The sequence below is a fragment of the Erigeron canadensis genome, chromosome 9 (assembly GCF_010389155.1).
Source record: "Erigeron canadensis isolate Cc75 chromosome 9, C_canadensis_v1, whole genome shotgun sequence".
NCBI classification, from domain to species: Eukaryota; Viridiplantae; Streptophyta; class Magnoliopsida; order Asterales; family Asteraceae; genus Erigeron; species Erigeron canadensis.
The window spans coordinates 7,455,621-7,474,779 of record NC_057769.1 but is presented as its reverse complement, the minus strand read 5'-3'; the positions used below and the strand labels follow the sequence as shown (position 1 = coordinate 7,474,779).

General features: G+C 30.2%; 1 protein-coding gene across 1 annotated transcript; it reads right to left on the bottom strand.

Moving 5' to 3' along the window:
- Window positions 1–7,016: 7,016 nt before the first annotated feature.
- LOC122582128 (serine/threonine-protein kinase STY13-like) lies at window positions 7,017–12,603 on the bottom strand. Its single transcript, XM_043754486.1, has 6 exons — window positions 12,029–12,603; window positions 9,504–9,625; window positions 8,723–8,928; window positions 8,449–8,623; window positions 8,120–8,254; window positions 7,017–7,496 (listed from the first exon to the last, which is right to left on the bottom strand). The coding sequence occupies exons 1-6, from the start codon at window positions 12,384–12,386 to the stop codon at window positions 7,290–7,292; spliced, it is 1,203 nt and encodes a 400-aa protein (XP_043610421.1). The 5' UTR covers window positions 12,387–12,603; the 3' UTR covers window positions 7,017–7,289.
- Window positions 12,604–19,159: the final 6,556 nt, after the last annotated feature.

Below are 19,159 nucleotides of genomic sequence, written 5' to 3'. Positions count from 1 at the left end.
TTGGTATCCACTTATATCTTCAACTTTGAACTTATAAGTTTTTATGATTTACATATATTAATATATAATATTAATAATGTCGTAAATCTCGTGTCCAGTGTTGGACACGGGTCTAAAATCTAGTGAATAATTATAATGATCAGAAACCTTAATCTGTCATTCTATCATTCTAGAAACTTACTTGTAAGAAAATCAATGATTATAGTTATGCTGAAAGAGATATGTTCTATATGGATAGTTGGATACCTTCCAAGTTCCAACATATTCGTTAGAACAACCATGTCTCTCACGAACATATAGAAAAGTGACATATTAGTTACGTATAGTTCAGATGTAATGTAATTAGGGATATTGTAGACTAGGGTTTACTGTATATTGATGATGTTATTTATGATTTAAAAGGATTTAATAATTTATTTGGATAAAAGTTAAGCATTTGGGTATTTTTGATATTTTTCATGTTTAATAATAGCATTCATATTTGATATTTTAAAATTTATTTGGACAAATATGATATTTATAAATTCTCCAATGGCATATATGAAATTTTCTTTTTTTTATGATATATTAATGTTATTTTTTTGTTATTTATTACTTTTAAAACATATATTTTGTTATGAAATACCTATTTGGTATTAATTTTGAGTGAATTATAATTATATTTTGACTAGTTTTGTTAAATTGTAACAAGTTTTGTAGGATTTTTATACAAAAAAAAAATTAAGTTAAAAATAGTCGTACCGACCGGTATTTCCGGTAATATCGATAACACCGAAAAAAATTTTCACACCGGTATGACTAAAATACCGGTTTTTAAATTATTGCTTATGTCAGTTCAATCTTGGAGCCGAATTCTTAAACCATGATAAACCCAAAGATTGTATGTCTCAAATAAAACCGAGATCCCCAAAGAAAATTTCATTTCTCGCCTTCTATAATCTCCAACAAGAAATCAGAACCCGAGATCCCCAAAGAAAATTTCATTTCTCGCCTTCCATAATCTCCAACAAGAAATCAGAACCACCAATTGGATCATAACTTTTGAAATCGAACCCATCGAGGTGTGTTGTGTAACTCCAAAAGATAGATCACTGAGATGGTATAAATGGGTGAAATTTTGTACCATACGCCAATTCGAAACCAAAACTTAATCGACACTCGGCAGTGAGCACAAAATTAGCAAATCAAGCGATTCAAGATCTTCATTACATATTGGACCGAGATAGCAACGAATCCCCACATTCCTTGGAAGCCTATTCATGATTGCTCGCCACATAAATCAAATAGTTATTCAAAAGCTTAATTAAGTAAAAGTGAAGTTTCAAATTTAATAAATCTCTACTATTTTTCATATTCAACTTAAGCTCGTACTTCCTAGTTAGCTCAAGTTGTTGAGCACCTGCCTTACAAGTAAGAGGTTTTGGGTTCAAGACTCAGGATGTACATAGGAAGTCTTTCTATGAAGGTTTGGCTTGGGTATACCCAGGTTCAAGTCTGAGGAGGTAGGGTTTACCCCTATTGATCGTTGTGCCTTCGGGCGGATTAGTAGGGGAAAACCCCCATCGGGTATTTAAAATAAGCATTTCTACTTTGAGGGAGCTCTCTAACGCGGACCCAGTTAAGACAACGTATGTTAGACCTCTCGCTGTCGTATCACGACACAAAGTTCTCAAGCGAAATTCACCTTTAAAAAAAAAAATTCAACTTAAGCTCAATCTATTTAATATTGCACTTTTCTATCAAATAAAAAATATCTTTTTTCTTTCTGACCAGCAGTGGTGATTAGACTTAGCGACATTACCTTTTAAAAAATATATTTAAGCTCAATGCACATTTTTATTATAAGAATATTCACATCTTATTAGATTTTACTTATATAAATATATTTGAATTTATAATGTAAGTACAAACAATTTTTGCTAAACTTTTTTTAATCGTATCTAGCTGAAAGTGAAAAATTATTAAATTAAATAAACTATATGCAAATATATTAATATAGTTATTAAGTTAGAAATTGATGATGTTATTATTAAATCAATTATAAATTAAAAGTCCTAATAATCATTATTCAAATATGTTAATATATTATAATTATATTAATATTTGTAAAAAAATCTCACTAATTTACACATTTCATTTTTCATCAATAATTTACACTTTTTTCTTCACTAAATACATAATTTATAATTATTACTATTTGTATTTATTAACTTGAGAATTTTGTTTTAGATTTTATTTTTTAATTAAATAAAAGAATTTTAACATTTTATTTTTAATTTTTTATATTATAAATAACTTGAATAAGTTATAACTGGAGTTGGATAAAGACTAATTGTAAACAAAGTTAGTTTTTTTTTATTTATTATAAAGATATTTTTTATTATTTAATTAGTTGGATATTTAGGATAAACATGAGTTTTATATTTTATGTATTTTATTCCAATAAAATTATTGTTTTAAGAAAAAAATGTAAATTGATGATGAAAAATAAAAAAATATAAATTATATTATGACATGTGCTTATTTCATTAGATTAGAAAAATTAAGACTTGTGATTGGTCAATTGAAGTTTGATTAATTGCTTTTTAATATATATAGTAGATTTTAGGTCTGTGTCAAATACACGGGTTTACAATTTTATTAATATCAGATGTTTGTCTATTATGATTTAAAATTTAGTTTATAACTTTTAGTAATAAAAAATTGATCTATATTATAAAATTTTGAGTTTTATAGTGAAATATTTTTTTTAATTAATTAAATGATGAAAATGTATCAAAATTCTCAAGTTAATAACTACAAATTGTAATAATTATAAATTAAGTATTTAGTGATGGTTGATAACTATAAATTGTAATAATTATAAATTAAGAATTTAGTGGGGGTAAAAAGTATAAATTATTGATAAAAAACAAAAAAGTGTAACTTAATGAGATTTTTTCTACAAATATTAATATAATTATAATATACTATATATTTGGATAATGATTATTAGGATTTATAATGTATTATTATATTAATAATGAAATCATCAATTTCCAATTTGATAAAATCGAGAGTTTTGATTGATTAATAAGCTATTACGTCAGTTGTGTTTTAGTATATATAAATAAAAGATAAAGATTAAGATTAAGATATAGATTAAACATGTAACACATTAGGATCAATACTCTTATATACGTATCTATTATATTATTCTTCCAGATTTTAAAGAAAGTTATTCTAGTTTTAAGAAGGAATATGATGGACAAGTAAGATGATTTGAACAAGTTACATACTTGCATAGTTACATGAGATGGGCATTAGGGGCAAGTGCCCCACTTAAATTTTGATACAATGTAAAAAAAGTTACTTAAAAATATATTTGAAATTTGACCCCTAAGATGTATGTAGTGGGTATTCCATCATGAAGGATTTACGTTTTAGATTAGTAGATATATGATTGTTAAGATAATTTTAAAACAGAGCTCGAGATCTAAAATTAATGGTCGGAGGTTTTGTGCATGGTAGATGAAGAACATAAAGTAGCATATCGAAAGAGATGACATATATTTTGTCTTCTTGCATTTTGTTTACAAATCACCCCTATTATTTTGATCAATAATACATTATTTCCCCTTAGACTTGATATGTTTTATAAAAAGAAAATGTCACAAATGGTCCTTGTGGTTGTTCATATTTGCATTTTGCCTCCTGTGCTTTTTTTTTCATTGCAAACGGTCCCTTGGTTTTTCATTTTCGTTGCTAGCAGTCTCTGACACTAACTCTTGTTAGTTTTGAGTCGTTAGTGAGGGTATAATAGTCCATTTGCATTAAAGAAAAACGTCCTCCTTCCTCCTCCTTCCTTGTTCCTTCTTCCTCGTTGCAAAGGTTCCTTATTTTTCCCAGATCTAATCTCCATATTTGATTCATTCTCAATTTCATAAACTTTAACCTTATAAATCTCCAAAATTCCTATCAATTCCCCCATTCTTCTTTATGCATATACACTCTTATATCGATCGATCTATCACATACATCTCTACCTATGTCTATATCCATATATAATTATATAAAAAATTAAAAATCAATCTAAATATATGAATATTAATCTAAAAAGGGTTAAAAGAAAGAAAAGAAATCAAATATATCCAACTATCAAATCACAACGAATTAATTATTAAGAACCAATTAAAAACAAAGATCCATTATAAAGATTATAACTTTTTTTCGATAAATTCTAAATCAAATCATCAAGATAAAAACCCACAATCAAGAAACCAAAATAAAGTCTAAAGATCATATCTTTTTTGATAACACCAAAACTTAAAGTTTGCAACGAAAATTACGTGATCCGAATTAATAACAGCGGCTACGAAATAGTGACTAACTGGTTGTCGGATCGTGTTTGGGCATATGAAGGTTTTGTTGGTTCGAGATATCAAGAAGAGAAAGTAAAGACCAAAGTCTTAGTGATGATAAAGAAAGTCTACGAGATGAATTTTCAAGAAGTAAACCAAGAACCATTAATATCATTACTCCTAATTTTTCTAATTGAATTTCACGAATACCACCATCATGACTAATGTTTTCATCATTGTTTTTTATTTGGAATAAAAACTAATGATATAATAAATAAATTTATTGTAGCATTAAAGTTTTATTTCTTGTTCAGGTTTTGTGGTTGGAGTTGTAGTACTACTTGTTGATGACGAACAACAATCTGGAAAAGGGAATTGATAGTTTGTTTATGGATGATTAATGTATGTGAATGATTATGTTATATATAATACTCGTATATATTTAATTTAATTTAATTTATCATTGACTAAAAAGTGTTTTTATTACAATTAGTCCCTGTGATTACAAAATAGACCAAAATGCCCTCACGTGATTTGCACGTGAGGGTATTTAACGACTAAAGCTAACAGAAGTTAGTGTCAGGGACCACTAGCAACGAAAATGAAAAACCAAAGAACCGTTTGCAACGAAAAAAAGCACAGGGGACAAAATGCGAATATGAACAACCACAAGGACCATTTGTGACATTTTCTCTTTTATAAACATTTTCTCTTTTACTATCTATCTTATCTTATCATAGTACGAGTATATATTTGTTTTGATAAGATCCAAATCATACATAGATTAATCAAAGTTTTTATATGGTAGTTTAGTAATGACTAATGACATCTTTTTACGAATTAGCCTTTAGCATCTACTTCAACAATCCATTAAGATTATTAAAGACCGATCTTACAAATGAGTATGACATATGATTATAAAATTTGTCCTCTCACAATAAAATTTTTAGCTCCGTCTTTGATGAGATAATGCTTCACTATTTGCACAACTTTTGGTGATGTATGCTACGTTTGACTAAATTTGTACATTATTGTTGCTATTGACAACTACCATTAAAAGCAACTCCAAAGTTTGTCTAGATACATTATGGACATGCTTTACCAAAGCTCCTACTTTGAAGTGTATGAAACGAAACTCCAAACTCATGATCGTGCAACTTTCCGATACTTTGCTATGCGATTTCAGAACTTCGAATATATAATGATCACGTATATGTGTAGAAACACCTTGTAATGCACTTCTTTACGTTTTGATTCTTTTGAACACCCATCGCTAAATTGTCAGCCAAGATTATAATCTGAAGGTAAACAAGTCTTTTGCCACAATGTATCGCTAGCATTTTATAGGTCGTGAATTCATGTCTTGTTTTTTCATTTAATATTATGAAGGGGTTATAGTTGTCAGACATCAAACTCCAAACATTTAGAATGTAAGTTGCATAAATATAAATAGTGAGATATATAGGTGATCTCGAAAGTAAATGTTGGGAAAAGTGCATTTTTTCACCACTTTGGACATCAATAAATATATAGTCGTGTGACATATATTGCGAACCGTTTAGTGGGTTTTGTAGTCTCTGGCCAAGGCTACGTAACAAACTAAGATGCGTCCAAATTGGGTTAAAGGTGAATGAGATATCGAGTCTCAAAGTTGTGTGTTTGGTGCATAAGTTGGAGTTGGAAAAGCTTTGTCCCACATTGGTGTGGGATATAAACTTTTACTAGTTTATAAGTGGAGGTTTCTAAGCTATGTCAAGATCTTGTGTTGTGTTTTACTCTGGCTCCTACCCGTGCGCAGGGGGTGTGCAGAAAACGGGTTTCCGGGTCAAATTCTCTGAACCAATGCGTGTAAGCTCCTGAAATTGATATCATAAGTATCAGTTTTGTAACTGATGAAACTGATAAATAATTAACTCACCATTAGTGCTAGTTAATTATTTGGAGTTACAATTTTGTGTATATAAGGTCCTATCAGGGACTTGAAAGATACAACAACAACAATACATTTCGTTCATACCACACACATATTCTCTGTGCTCCGTTCGTCTTTCAGGCAAGTGTTCAACGTCCGGCAGTACACTGCTTTTAACCGGTGTACCCTGGGAACAGACGGCGAATCTGTTTAAGGGAATTGTGTCAAACACAAGCCTGGTTCTACTTATTATTATTACATTTTCTTGTTTTGCAAGAACATTTCAAATTGCCTCTTTTATTTAGTTCCTCCATTCTGTTCTTGTTTAATTCCTTTATCATTATTTAATCGTATTGTAATATATATATATATATATTTAAAGAATTACATATTGTTATTATACTGTTATTTCCAACAGTAAATATCCAACAAACCATGATGGGAACAAGACAACAAACACACGTTAAAAGAAAGAAAATCTTATGCTATACAAGATCATGGCATGCCATTAATAGGGACACTCCCACAAACCAAAATTACAAAACCACCATAACATGAAAACCCGACCCATTCAATTCTTTAGCGTCTGGTAACACGGCCAACATGTGAGAGGGTAAATCAGGACTAGAGACATGAGATAAGATTTAAAGACATGAACTATGATGGAATGTATACATTCACACACACACACACAAAAGGGGGATAAAATCAAGCAAACCATATGTTCCTTTTTATCCCATTCAGAAAAATTGAATACTAGGAACTTAGGCAATGTAAAATGTATCCAAAAATAACATGCAACCAGTTATTACATAAACTTTTATACAGCAAAAAGGACATATAATAGTCACTGCATAAAATTTGCATGGCAAACAATCAAATAGGTAGGAACCACCCAACATGCTTGTCTACCATTAGAATGACAGTTGACCAAATTTTGTGAAGGGACTAATCATGGTTTACATCCTCGTAAACTTATGCAAAATATTGGGAAAAGATGATAAAATGAAACGTCTGTTACATACAAAACAAAAAACTCATGGGCCACGGGTTTTGGAGAAACAGAAACAGCCAGTGGCTTGGCCTTCGGGTATCATCCCGCCGCCTTTACTAGTATCTATTGCCTCTAACAACCTCACGACTTCATCCATCTCAGGTCTCCTGTCAGGATTTGCATCCCAACACTTTTTCAAAATGCTTGCGAACGCACTCGGGCAACATTTGGGAATGTCGGGGCGTAAATTCTAGAACAAATGAAGTTTAAAAAATAATTAGCTTAAATAGCAATCGAATGTTGCATGTCCCATTTTTTGGGATTTCCTTGATTAATGAAATATACAGGAAGCATAGATCGAATATTTCTAAAGAAGGCAATTTCGACTCATGTATCTGGAAATTAGTCAACTTATGTTATATACACTCTCTAAAGGGTCGAATTGATCAGATCACAAAAACTAGCTTACAAGTAAAACGAGTTGAAAGTCCCCAAACTCTCATGATTCAAACTTCCTAAACGTATTATACAAAAATAGATTGTTGTTTAATGATAGGATTTCTGGTCTCATATACAACTCCAATCATTCAAGAAAAGGTTAGAGTGTTTTTTGGTCATTGCAATGCGTTAAAAACCGTAGACTTTGCCATCACCCAATCCACCTAAGCCAACCAGTTTGCGACTTATAACTCATGATCAATGATTCAAGAGACTCTTAATTAGTACCAGTTGACCAATTCTCCCTAGGTGAAGCCTATTAGTAAACCATATTAAGCTCACCTAATTGATTATAGTGTGATACTATTAAGCAACATCGAGATTTATGAGTGTAGATATAATACACAGAATTAGTAAACCAATGCATAGACTAACCTGGCGAACAACAGCAGAAGATACCTCCGCAAAACTAAGATCGGCATAAGGCATATCACAACAATATACCTCCCATAAGCATATTCCAAAACTATAGACATCACATTTGCGGTTGTAGGGCTTTCCATCAAGGACCTACATGAACTTTCCCTTTTAGATCTTCCACATATACACACAAAAAGGATGCATTTTCTCACATCTTAAATTATATCATTCAAAATTTTCTAGTATCACAAAATGTAGGTTGCAACATTCTATGCTTAAACACAAGAAGTGAGTAAAAATGCATCCAACTGAATTTTTTGTATTTCACTAATCTATGTACGTACCTCTGGTGCCATGTAACCAAGAGTTCCCGTTTCACCAGTCATGTCTCTGGGGTTTTGAGCCTCAACACGAGCAACTCCAAAATCAGCAATCTTTAGGGTTCTATTCAGATCTAACAGCATATTTTCTGTTTTAACATCACGGTGCACAATCTTCTTGGAATGAAGGTAGCTTAAACTGCAAAAATCAAGAAATCACACAAAACATTTATTGTTAAAAATATGCGTATAAAATGTTCACTTTCAGAAGGAAAAAAAAATATATTATTGAGCTCACCCTCTGGAGAGATCTAAAGCAAGTTGAACAACGATCTTGAAAGATAACTTCTTTCTGCAATTCCTAATTAGATATTTCTTGAGCGTCCCACCCGGAAGATACTCTACCACAACACAACAAGCCCTAGATGGTAGAGAGTTTTGAGCAGAATTTAAGGTGTTTGTTGGGATTTTAAGATCCGAGGTTCCCATTGAAGCTCCAACAAACTATATTATCAGAGAGAAATAATAAATGAAGGCAGCATGATTGTGAAACCATGAAAACCAAAGATGGCACCCACAGTCAATTTCGGTTGAAACTTATCTCCAATGAATCAAACTGAAGAACATTATAAACTTTAGCCTAATACAGAAACATGTCATGGGCTGACAGTGTAGATAGTCACCTAAAGTGATTTCCTAAATCCCAATGCCTAAAACCCCCCACACCGCCATCACAAAACTAAGATTTAATTTAGCCATAGTATCTATGTAATCTTTTAAATGTGTTAAACCGTTAATTATCAAAAGAACTTGGTAAACACAACCAAAAAAAAAGGACAAGAAAAATAGTAAACGAGTCTGCCTAACCTATGTCTAAAGTTTAGCAATTGTGAGCTGCTACCAAACACAACCATTTTGTTATCTTAGACAAAAATCACCCAACCCAACCCGCCCTTTTAAGAACATCTAGTAAAACAACTAGGAACCTGATATCACTCGTAAAAATCAGAGAATTTGATAACAATTTCGCAAGTATCGGGTTTTAGAATTAAGAGATATGAGTTTAAGAAAGTATCAACCTTGGTGACATTTGGATGATCAAGCTTATGCCACACAGCAACCTCTTGTCGGAAAGATGTACGAAGATTTGCAGTTTCAGCAGCAGTGGCAAGACCATCTTCTCCCCAGTCCAATACTTTCACTGTAAAGATTTAAAATAGATTAAGTCGAAAGAAATACATGAACGTAAAACTACCTAAGTATCTCTAACCGTAAATATAATCACATTCACTAACACACATGCAATATTACAATGACAATAGCAACAAACGAAAAGCAGACAAAAATTATATGCAGCAACAACTTACTTAAATAAACATTTGCAGCTCAGATTCTTATGATCTTATATACTGATTAATGCTATACATAACAATTTAGACGCATTTAACCATAAATGGATGAACTTGGGTTCTGATTTATCCCTTTGACTTGTTCAAATTATATATAATACATAAAATAAGATTAAGAAAAAAGGTTTAAAGGCAAATAGGTAAATTAACTTGCAAGCCTGCTAAACTGTAATTTACAGCCTCGTATAACATATTCGATTATTATCATCATATCATAGTTTTGATAATCATATATAACACATTGTTATTTACAATATTGATAAATAAATTTTATGGTTGAATGCAACCCAGATCATTTTGGACCGTACTATAACAACCCAACGTGACACCTCTAATATATGACAAATACAAAGGTCACAAACACATGATCTATGAAATTCCGCAATAACAAATGATAAGACATACAAATTATCTAATATCCGTAGAAAATAATAGATTTTCTTACAAGTTGTACCCTCAAATACAATCTAAATCAAGGTACACGTCCAACATTTACTTAGCATACCTGTGGTTTTACTTGATCTTATACTTAACTGGTAATTATATCAATAAAAACATAATTAATTTCATATAACTACAGGCAAATAATTAGATGGGCCTCAAACTTTATGAAGATTTATGAACAATCAACCTATCCTGTTAGAGAAGTGAACTAAAATGAAAACCGTAGCTGCTTTCAAGCAAATAATACTAAAGCAAAGACATATAGAGTAATTAAATTGGAAGTCTCAACTCTCATGCCATTATTACAACAAAGGTCTTAAATGGACATATTGATTGTGAACGAAAGTTGTGCAGCGACCTTTGAATGCTTAAAAATGCCTCAAAAAAAATATTAAGTTGACCTCCAAACAGTATATTTCGATATTCGTAAATTAATTACTGCAGCCTGAGGTCCCAATGCTCAGTTTATAGTATTTAGTAAGAACCAACTACCATCATGAGTATGAATATTTAAGATCAAACTGAAGACAGACTCCATATCTAAAACACAATTGATGTAAGAAAACCACTATTATTGAAACAAATACACATATAACGAATTACTCCTAAGATTTAACACCTAATAACACTTTCTAATTATAGCTACACAAACCGACTACAATTATGAGTCTGAATATTTCAGATCAAACTGGAGAAATACTCCATATCTAAAACAAAATTGACATAAGAAAACCTCTATTAATGAAACAAATACACATATAACAAATTACTCCTAAGATTAAACACCTAATAACACTTTCTAATTATGGCAACACAGTGGTAAATACCACTTAAAAAACGCATGTCCAAATATATACAAATATATGGAACCTGAACGAAATCGTAAAAAGAAATTCATTTTTTTCTTTTAGTAGAAAGCATTCAAGAAATGACAAACCGTCTTATTAATTATGACTTTGTAATCTATTGATCCTAACCAAATATTTTGAATGTTGACAATAACTATATACCAAACGATTCATGAAAATCACATATACATCATAAAAATGTAAAGGTCAACTAGGAAAGCGGCTTTGAGTCGTATGTACATGGGCTCACCGGGTTATCATGTGAGCATTTTTGGGCTTTTTCCCTGGCCACACCCAAGTTGTTTACCTAGTGAGATTCAAATCGGAATATGAGACGTCTTGTGATGAACTAAGGACACTTGAGTACTTGACCTAGGCTACCTTGCTGGTGGTTCATATATACATCATACACATGATCTAAATAACAGTACCACATAATCATCTCATCATAAATTCATAACAAGTCTATAAGCTGAATCAATACACGGAAAACTTCAAACTTTATGATACCAAATTACCATTTATTTAAAAAAAATGGCAACAATAATGAACATAAAAATCACATTTACATTATAGATTATAAGTATGAGCTAAACAATCATACACATAATCATCACATCATAACAAGCCTAAACATTGACTCAAAACACATAAAAACTTAAACTTCAATAACCAAACAACCATGAACTTACAAAATTGACAATAATAGTGAACATACAAAATCACATATACATTAAAAGTATGAGCTAATTAACCATACCACATAATTATCTCAATTATAACAAGCCTAAAAATTGACTCAAAGCACATAAAAACTCAAACTTTAATATACCAAACAAATATTAATTCAAAAAATTAATGAAAATTTAAAGAAGATCATAAATTAACTAATATAAAAATTACCTGCAACATCCTGACCATCATAAACACCTCTATAAACAGTACCATAAGTACCATGAGCAATAACATTCCTTATATCCAATTTTGCTAAATCAATTTCCCATTCTTCTTTTTTTGAATTAACAGCTTCTTTATTATCTCTATCTCTTGACCAAACTCTACTCAAATGTTTATCCAATTGTACATCCCAACTCTTGAAATCAATTTTATCTGCCCTCAAAAAACTATCTTTGTTATTATTTCCCATTTCTTTTGACTTTCCACTTAGTTGACTTTTTGGTGATGAACCAAGGCTTCTTGATTCTGTCTTTTTCATACTGTTTTCACCATCTATTACTTCTTCAAATTTCTTCAAATCCATGCTTTATTTTTAAAAAAATATAAAAATAATACCAAAAATGATAAAGTTTCAAGCTTTTTATACCATGGAATTCAAGATTTCTTCAAAATTAATCAAACAAGAAAAAGTATCCTTTAATAGTTGAAAAAAGTAAAACCCACCAAATAAATAACAAAACTTTAATAGCTAGATATTACCCAGATGAAAAAGTTTAATCTTAACTATACTTTGTATACAAAAAAGGTAAAATTTCAAGAAAACTGGAGCTGAAACAAACCAATGAAAAACCCAGATGAAAAAAAAGGTGGAAATATTATTAAGATACTGATTTTGTGAACTGAATTATAATATATATTATATATATATGTATGTATTTGTGTGTGTGTGTGTGTGTGTATTTTTGGTGGAAATATAAATAAAGAGGGAAATCAAAAAGGGCCTAAAAGAAGGGAATTTGGTGGTGGAGAAGAAGAGAATTTTGTGGTGGAAAGAAGAATCAGAGAAAGAAGAAATGTAGGAAAAATACAAGGGCGGGTGGCTCCTAAATTAGCTGCTGTGATCTCACCCAAAATTGAAGAATTCAATCTATAATTATATAAGGAAAAACCTATTAGAAGCATATAGCATGCTTCCCGGTTACCTCTTAGAAACCCTTCATGAAAATCATATGTTTGAATATAAAATCTTTTAAAAAAATTATAATGAAAACATGCTAAAAACATACTAGTTAACCCCATTATATAATTATAATTATTTATTTTATACTGTATTACTTTAAGACAAAGGTGTAGTCGGCAAGTCTTTCAGTTCTATTCATCGGTAAAAAATGGCAAGTCGGATCCATTCACCCCCCCTCCTCCGGCTTAAATTTGCAAGCAACATCGGTTATATATATATTAACTTTCTTTTGCCGATCCTTTTGAACGTTGAGAGCGTGCTATGTAACTGTTTTTCATTTGTTTGTAGTGCCTATTATTGCATCATCGAAAACCTAATTTTTTTAATTGAGGATTTTCAATTTTGTGGCTAATATTATGTTTTTCTCGGCTTTTATTGTCGTAATCGATGTCGGGGTCGACTTGCCGATGCTCCCAACATACTACACCATTTTCATGCGAGATCTAAAACCCCCTTTTTGAGGGGTTTTTTCATTGCCGGCCATGGTTGTTCACTTTTCTAGCAACCTCTTTTCAGCGACCCATTTTTTAAGTTTTTAGTACAATATTGTTGCTTATGTGTATAATTATGCTCCTGTTTATATATATATATATTTAGTATTGTCGTTAATTGCATGTTTTATGATTAGCATGGTAGTGTTAATTTAGCGGTAGCGTTGCCGAAATTTTTGTTCTATTGTTGTGTTGTCGTTTGTTGTTCCATTAAAGCAATATGTGGCCGAAAAAGTAATATTATATCGGTGATAATATCGTTGAATAATTAGGTTGTCGGTGGTACGTTAAATGGGCGATGATGATAAAAATAAATGTTTGTTAAAAAGGGACTCGGATGATCCGGAACGTATCTTGGCGAGGTAAACCTTCGAGTTAGCAGTCACGACGTTTTCGACTTCCGAATTCCCGACCCCCAATTTCTGAGCCCAAGTTAGTTTACGTTTTTATATATTTCGGACACTTTTACAAAATCCGGCAACCGTTTGCTTTTTTCGGTAATTGGCAAATTGACAAGTCTTAACTATTACACCTTTACTGGTGGCATGTTTTGACAAATTTTGGTAAAAACCCAACAGGCCTCATGGCGCGTTCTTATTGGCCGTTGAACTTGCCAATATGTCAAAATTTGGCGCTACCGAGCCCTTTTGGGGATGATAATATAAAAAAGACATAACATCATATTATTTAAAAATTAAAATTTATATAGTACCAAAACCCTAAATAATTAAACTAACATTTTCTTAATAATTAAAATTCACATTTAATTAGTTCTACATTATTTTTATTTTTATTTTTATTTTCATCAATTGTTTTACATATTGAATTTAATACATTATATATAGGGATAGTTTTTAAACTCATCATAAAGTAAAAAAAGTATCAAATATCTGTAAATGTGGTCCACATTGCACACACACACTTTCACCGTGTTTATATACGGAAAAAGCTTTCAATGGTCAGGTCAAGCCTTCGAAAACTTTTAACGGCTAAAAACCCGTTAACTCCCCCACCCGCCATCAACCCACAGTGATGGTGGCGGTGTTTCCTGACAGGCTAAGGCCAACTCACCCTCAACTTGCCTTGACTCTGTCACCCTTAAAAGATTTTTCTGAAAAGATATGAATGTTTAAAAAAAAGTTGATACATAATTAAATTATAGGAAGCTTTTTATGACAATAATATATAAAACTACAATATCTATCTAATCATTGTCATATAAAAGAATAAGCAAACTGACTTTGACTATTCATAATAATAAGACATTTTCATAAAGACTAAAGGCCAGAGTTGAACTTTAAAACAATGAATTTTTAGAGAGGCCATATCTAATTGTCTTATATAGAAAATACAAAAAAAAATCCTTTGAATAAATAACAACAGAAATAACTAGGAAATACGTGTTATAATTACATTTTCCACAACGTGGTTTCTTCTTGGGGTCTCTGGTTCGAATCCTACCACATGTAAATGTGATAAGGGGCCTTAGCAATGCTATACTCATCTAACACATGGGGAGTAAACCCTTTAGGGCATTGTCATGAGTCGAATCGGCATAGACGTATCCGCGTTAATGGTGTTAGTCATTTATCCGTTGCTGCCTTTAAAAAAAAATAAAATTCACGATATATGGTTGTCGTTATGTAGGTAGATTTAAATTAGAATTTAGTCATTAACGAAGGTTAGTTAATTAATTGTGAGATAACGTTATTTAAAAGAAACACATTTTTATCTTTACTTCTTTATAAATCAAACTAGATTTTAGACCCTTGTCAAATATACGGGTTTTATAACATTATCAATATAAGAATTAGTATATAAGATTAAAAAAAAATTTATATGTTAAATGTAAAAGTATACTTGAGATATTAAAATGTTAATACTGAATGCTAAATCATATCAAGGCTGAATGATATAGCAGAGTCTCTTGTATACAAAACTTTCCAGAAAAGTAATATCTTAACTTTGATTATACAATTGACCGAGTTCTTAATGATGTCTTGCAAAAAAATAATTTTATTTTTGTTAGCCACGGGAGGCAATCTATTAACTTTTATTACATAATTGACCGGGTTCTCATTAATGTCTTGCAATAAAGTAATTTTATTTTCATTAACCATAATTGTTAAAAACAATAAAAGTAGCAGCTGGTTCATGGGATTTTCAATGATTTCGTGTGTTTTGATTTTATTTGTAGGGTTCAATTTATATAAGAATAATTTGTATGCTAAATATAGTTTGATTCCAATTACTAATAACAACAATGATTATCCTAATTACAGTCTGATTACAATTATTAATAACTACAATATTATAAGTAATTTATTTACAATTAATAATATATAATAAAATATATATATATATAAATATTAAATTGTTATTAAATAGACATTATGCAATAAAATATTAATTATTTTTAAATTGGGTTAAAGTGTAAATTGATAATTGAAAGTCAAAAAGTGTAAATTAATTTAGACATGTGTTGATTTAATTAATTTTGAAAAATTAAAAGATGTAATTAGTCAATTGAGATTAGATCAGTTGTATGTTAGTATATACTAGATTATCTCTCATTCCTTTTAACTAATAATCTTCAAAAAAATCCAAAATAATCTTAACTTTTAATACATGGTCAACTCATACACTACATCTCCTAAAATATACTTAAAATATTTTCCAATTTCTATCTATGCAAATTATCTCTTTGCGTTATTCACTAATTTAAATCTTCACATTACATCCCTCAACCTTTAATATAATACTCTTTTTATATTACACCCAACATGCCACCGCCACTGTTGCCACCCGTTACCGCCACCACTACCACTTGTCGCCGCTAACGTCTTCGTCACCGACGTTATATTGTGTCGATACCCCTATAAAAGAAACATATTTCACAAATGTATATGTCTCCATTTTTTTAATGTTGTCTACACCTATTTATATAAAAAAAATAGTCGTCTTTATTTTTGAAAATGTTGAAAGTTACTGACAAAAATATCCCTTCTTTTTTCTTAGATCACCTTCTTTTTTATGGGTAGAGACCCCCTCAAGTTATCTCAACTTGAGGGATAAAATTGGATTGATCTTAACTACTGGATTAAATTCAAGGGTTAAGATTCAAAATTGATAATTTAATCTTTGATGATGATGTTTTTTATTTGAGAAAAATGAAATGATTTTTAATAAGAAAAATATCAATTGCTTTAAATTTATAAAATGTTGTACAAGTAATTACCTCAAACTAAAACCAAAATAACAAGCATGGAACTCGGTCAAGTGTAGTATAGTAAGTGATAAGTAGATGATCGTTTGCAGGGACGCTTGCACTACATAGTTTTAAAAAATGTGTAATTCTAGTGGTTGTGGGTTGTAACGGTTTCCTATTTAAACTACTAGAATCAATTAAAAGTAAATAGAAGGCCGCAATTGTTTGGTCTAACGAGAAGCTTCTTTTAGTCTAGAAACTAAGAATGAAAAGCATAAACAATTAATTTGAAACAAATACTTGTTTGACATCTCCGGTCACATGTACTATGATAATATTTACACTATCTATTGCTAGTCTGTTGGAAAACTTATTCACGGTCAGATTTTCTCTACATTCACTTCGCCAATTTAGTAGTGTTGTCGCTAGACTCACACTACGCTTTAAACAGATTATCGCTAGATTCACCGTTTAAGCATATTATTATCTAAGTTTGTGTTACTGTATCATCTTTAACTATACCCATCTCTTAAGGAATGAATGTGTATTAATTCTCTCCGGTGGTTATAGTGCACGTTTCCATGTCACTAGATTGTGTTTGACATTGTTAAGCTTCATGTTCAACTTATTCTAATTACTATGGTTCCGGATCCATCCGCTAGAACTGAATCACCTTTTATAACTAATTATAGACCAATTAGTGTTTTCTATCGTAAGTGTATTAGTCCTATTGAATGATTATAGACCAATCATCAAAAATAAACCAACACATCAAGATATAGAACCAATAATAATATGAACTCATTAACCATGGATCTACACAAACATTAATTACAATCCAACGGATCTAACAACTAAACAAAATAAATAAAAGTATACATGATCACATTAATCCAAACAAGTATTCAACCCACTATCCTGACATATTAAAGGAATAACAAAGTCTGAAAAAATAAAAGACATTGTTTACCAACAAAAGTAAAGAAAAACATACACTACTCGTTGGAATAAATTACACTATCAGCCCTAAACTTTTAAAATAACTACAATAATCATTATATGAATTACATTTACATCAATAACGTACACTACTTGTTGTCACCACCACCGGCCGCTGCCACCCATCATCACCATATTGTCGTCATTTTCGCCGCATTTGCGCGGACACCATGCTAGTAAGATATGATAACTGTCAAATTTTCCGAATGCGGTATATTATATTATAATAATTATAATAATATCATTAAAGGGCATGGTTATAACGTAGTGTCATGCCTTTTAATTTTTTGTCACGTGTCATCAACCAATGGCCACCATGTGTATTCCGGTTCATTGTTTAAATTTTGATCCATGGCACTATTCTATTAGAGCACTTTAACCCTACATCACATTTCGGATTTTACTGTATCGGATCCCATTTGTTTTTTTCTTTCGGATTTTTTGGTTTTTTGCACTATTTTTTTGCTTTTGGTTAATCTTTATTTTTATTTTTATTTTTTCAGAAATTTATTAATTTCTGCTTCAGGCTAGATGATATGACTTGGATGGCTTGTTAGATTTCAAGAATGGCAAATTATGAACCTTACACATCTTGTTAATATTTTTATGGGTTACGGATTTTTATGTCTTGAATGGCTTGTTAATTAGTTTTTATGGGTTGCTGATTTCATTTCCTGAATGGTTTGTCTAAAATGGCTTGTTAGTTTTCAATAAGTAAGCAATTATTGTTTGGGGTCATAAAGTTTTCCAGTTATTATTTTCACTTTGTACAGATTGTTATAAGATGCTTTATCAAATTGCCATTATGTAATATATATATATATATAAATATATATAATTTTGTATTTATATAGACTAAATCTTATTAAGTTGTTGGTACAATAAATATCTATGTCACAAGATAGTCATAATTTATTATTAAGACAAATTAAATTTAAATAGAAAAAGCATTTAATCAATTACTATACTCCCTATTTTTAATAATCTTATAACCTTTTTTCTATTCATGAAAATTTTGAAACATAAATATATAATAACTATTGTACTGCTAAAAATAATTTGTTATAATTATTTTTGTTTTTATTTTCCTTATCTACAGTGACTTATTTTCCTAACCATAACACATGTCATTTAATGTTCCAACAAATCTAAATAGGAAAGTCAAGAAAATAATTTAAAGGTTGGAATTCAATATTGTTTTTCATCTAATGGTTATGATTTTTAAAAAAAAGAATTTAGGATATTGGTTTATAGTTATTGAGAGATACTATTAACCAATCAAATCGTTCAATTTTATCAAATTTATTTTCACTTATGTCATCATTTCTTTTACTTATAAATTAAAAATTCTAAGAATCATTATCCAATATATTATTATATTAGCATTTATATTAATATTTGTAAAAAAAGTCTCATTA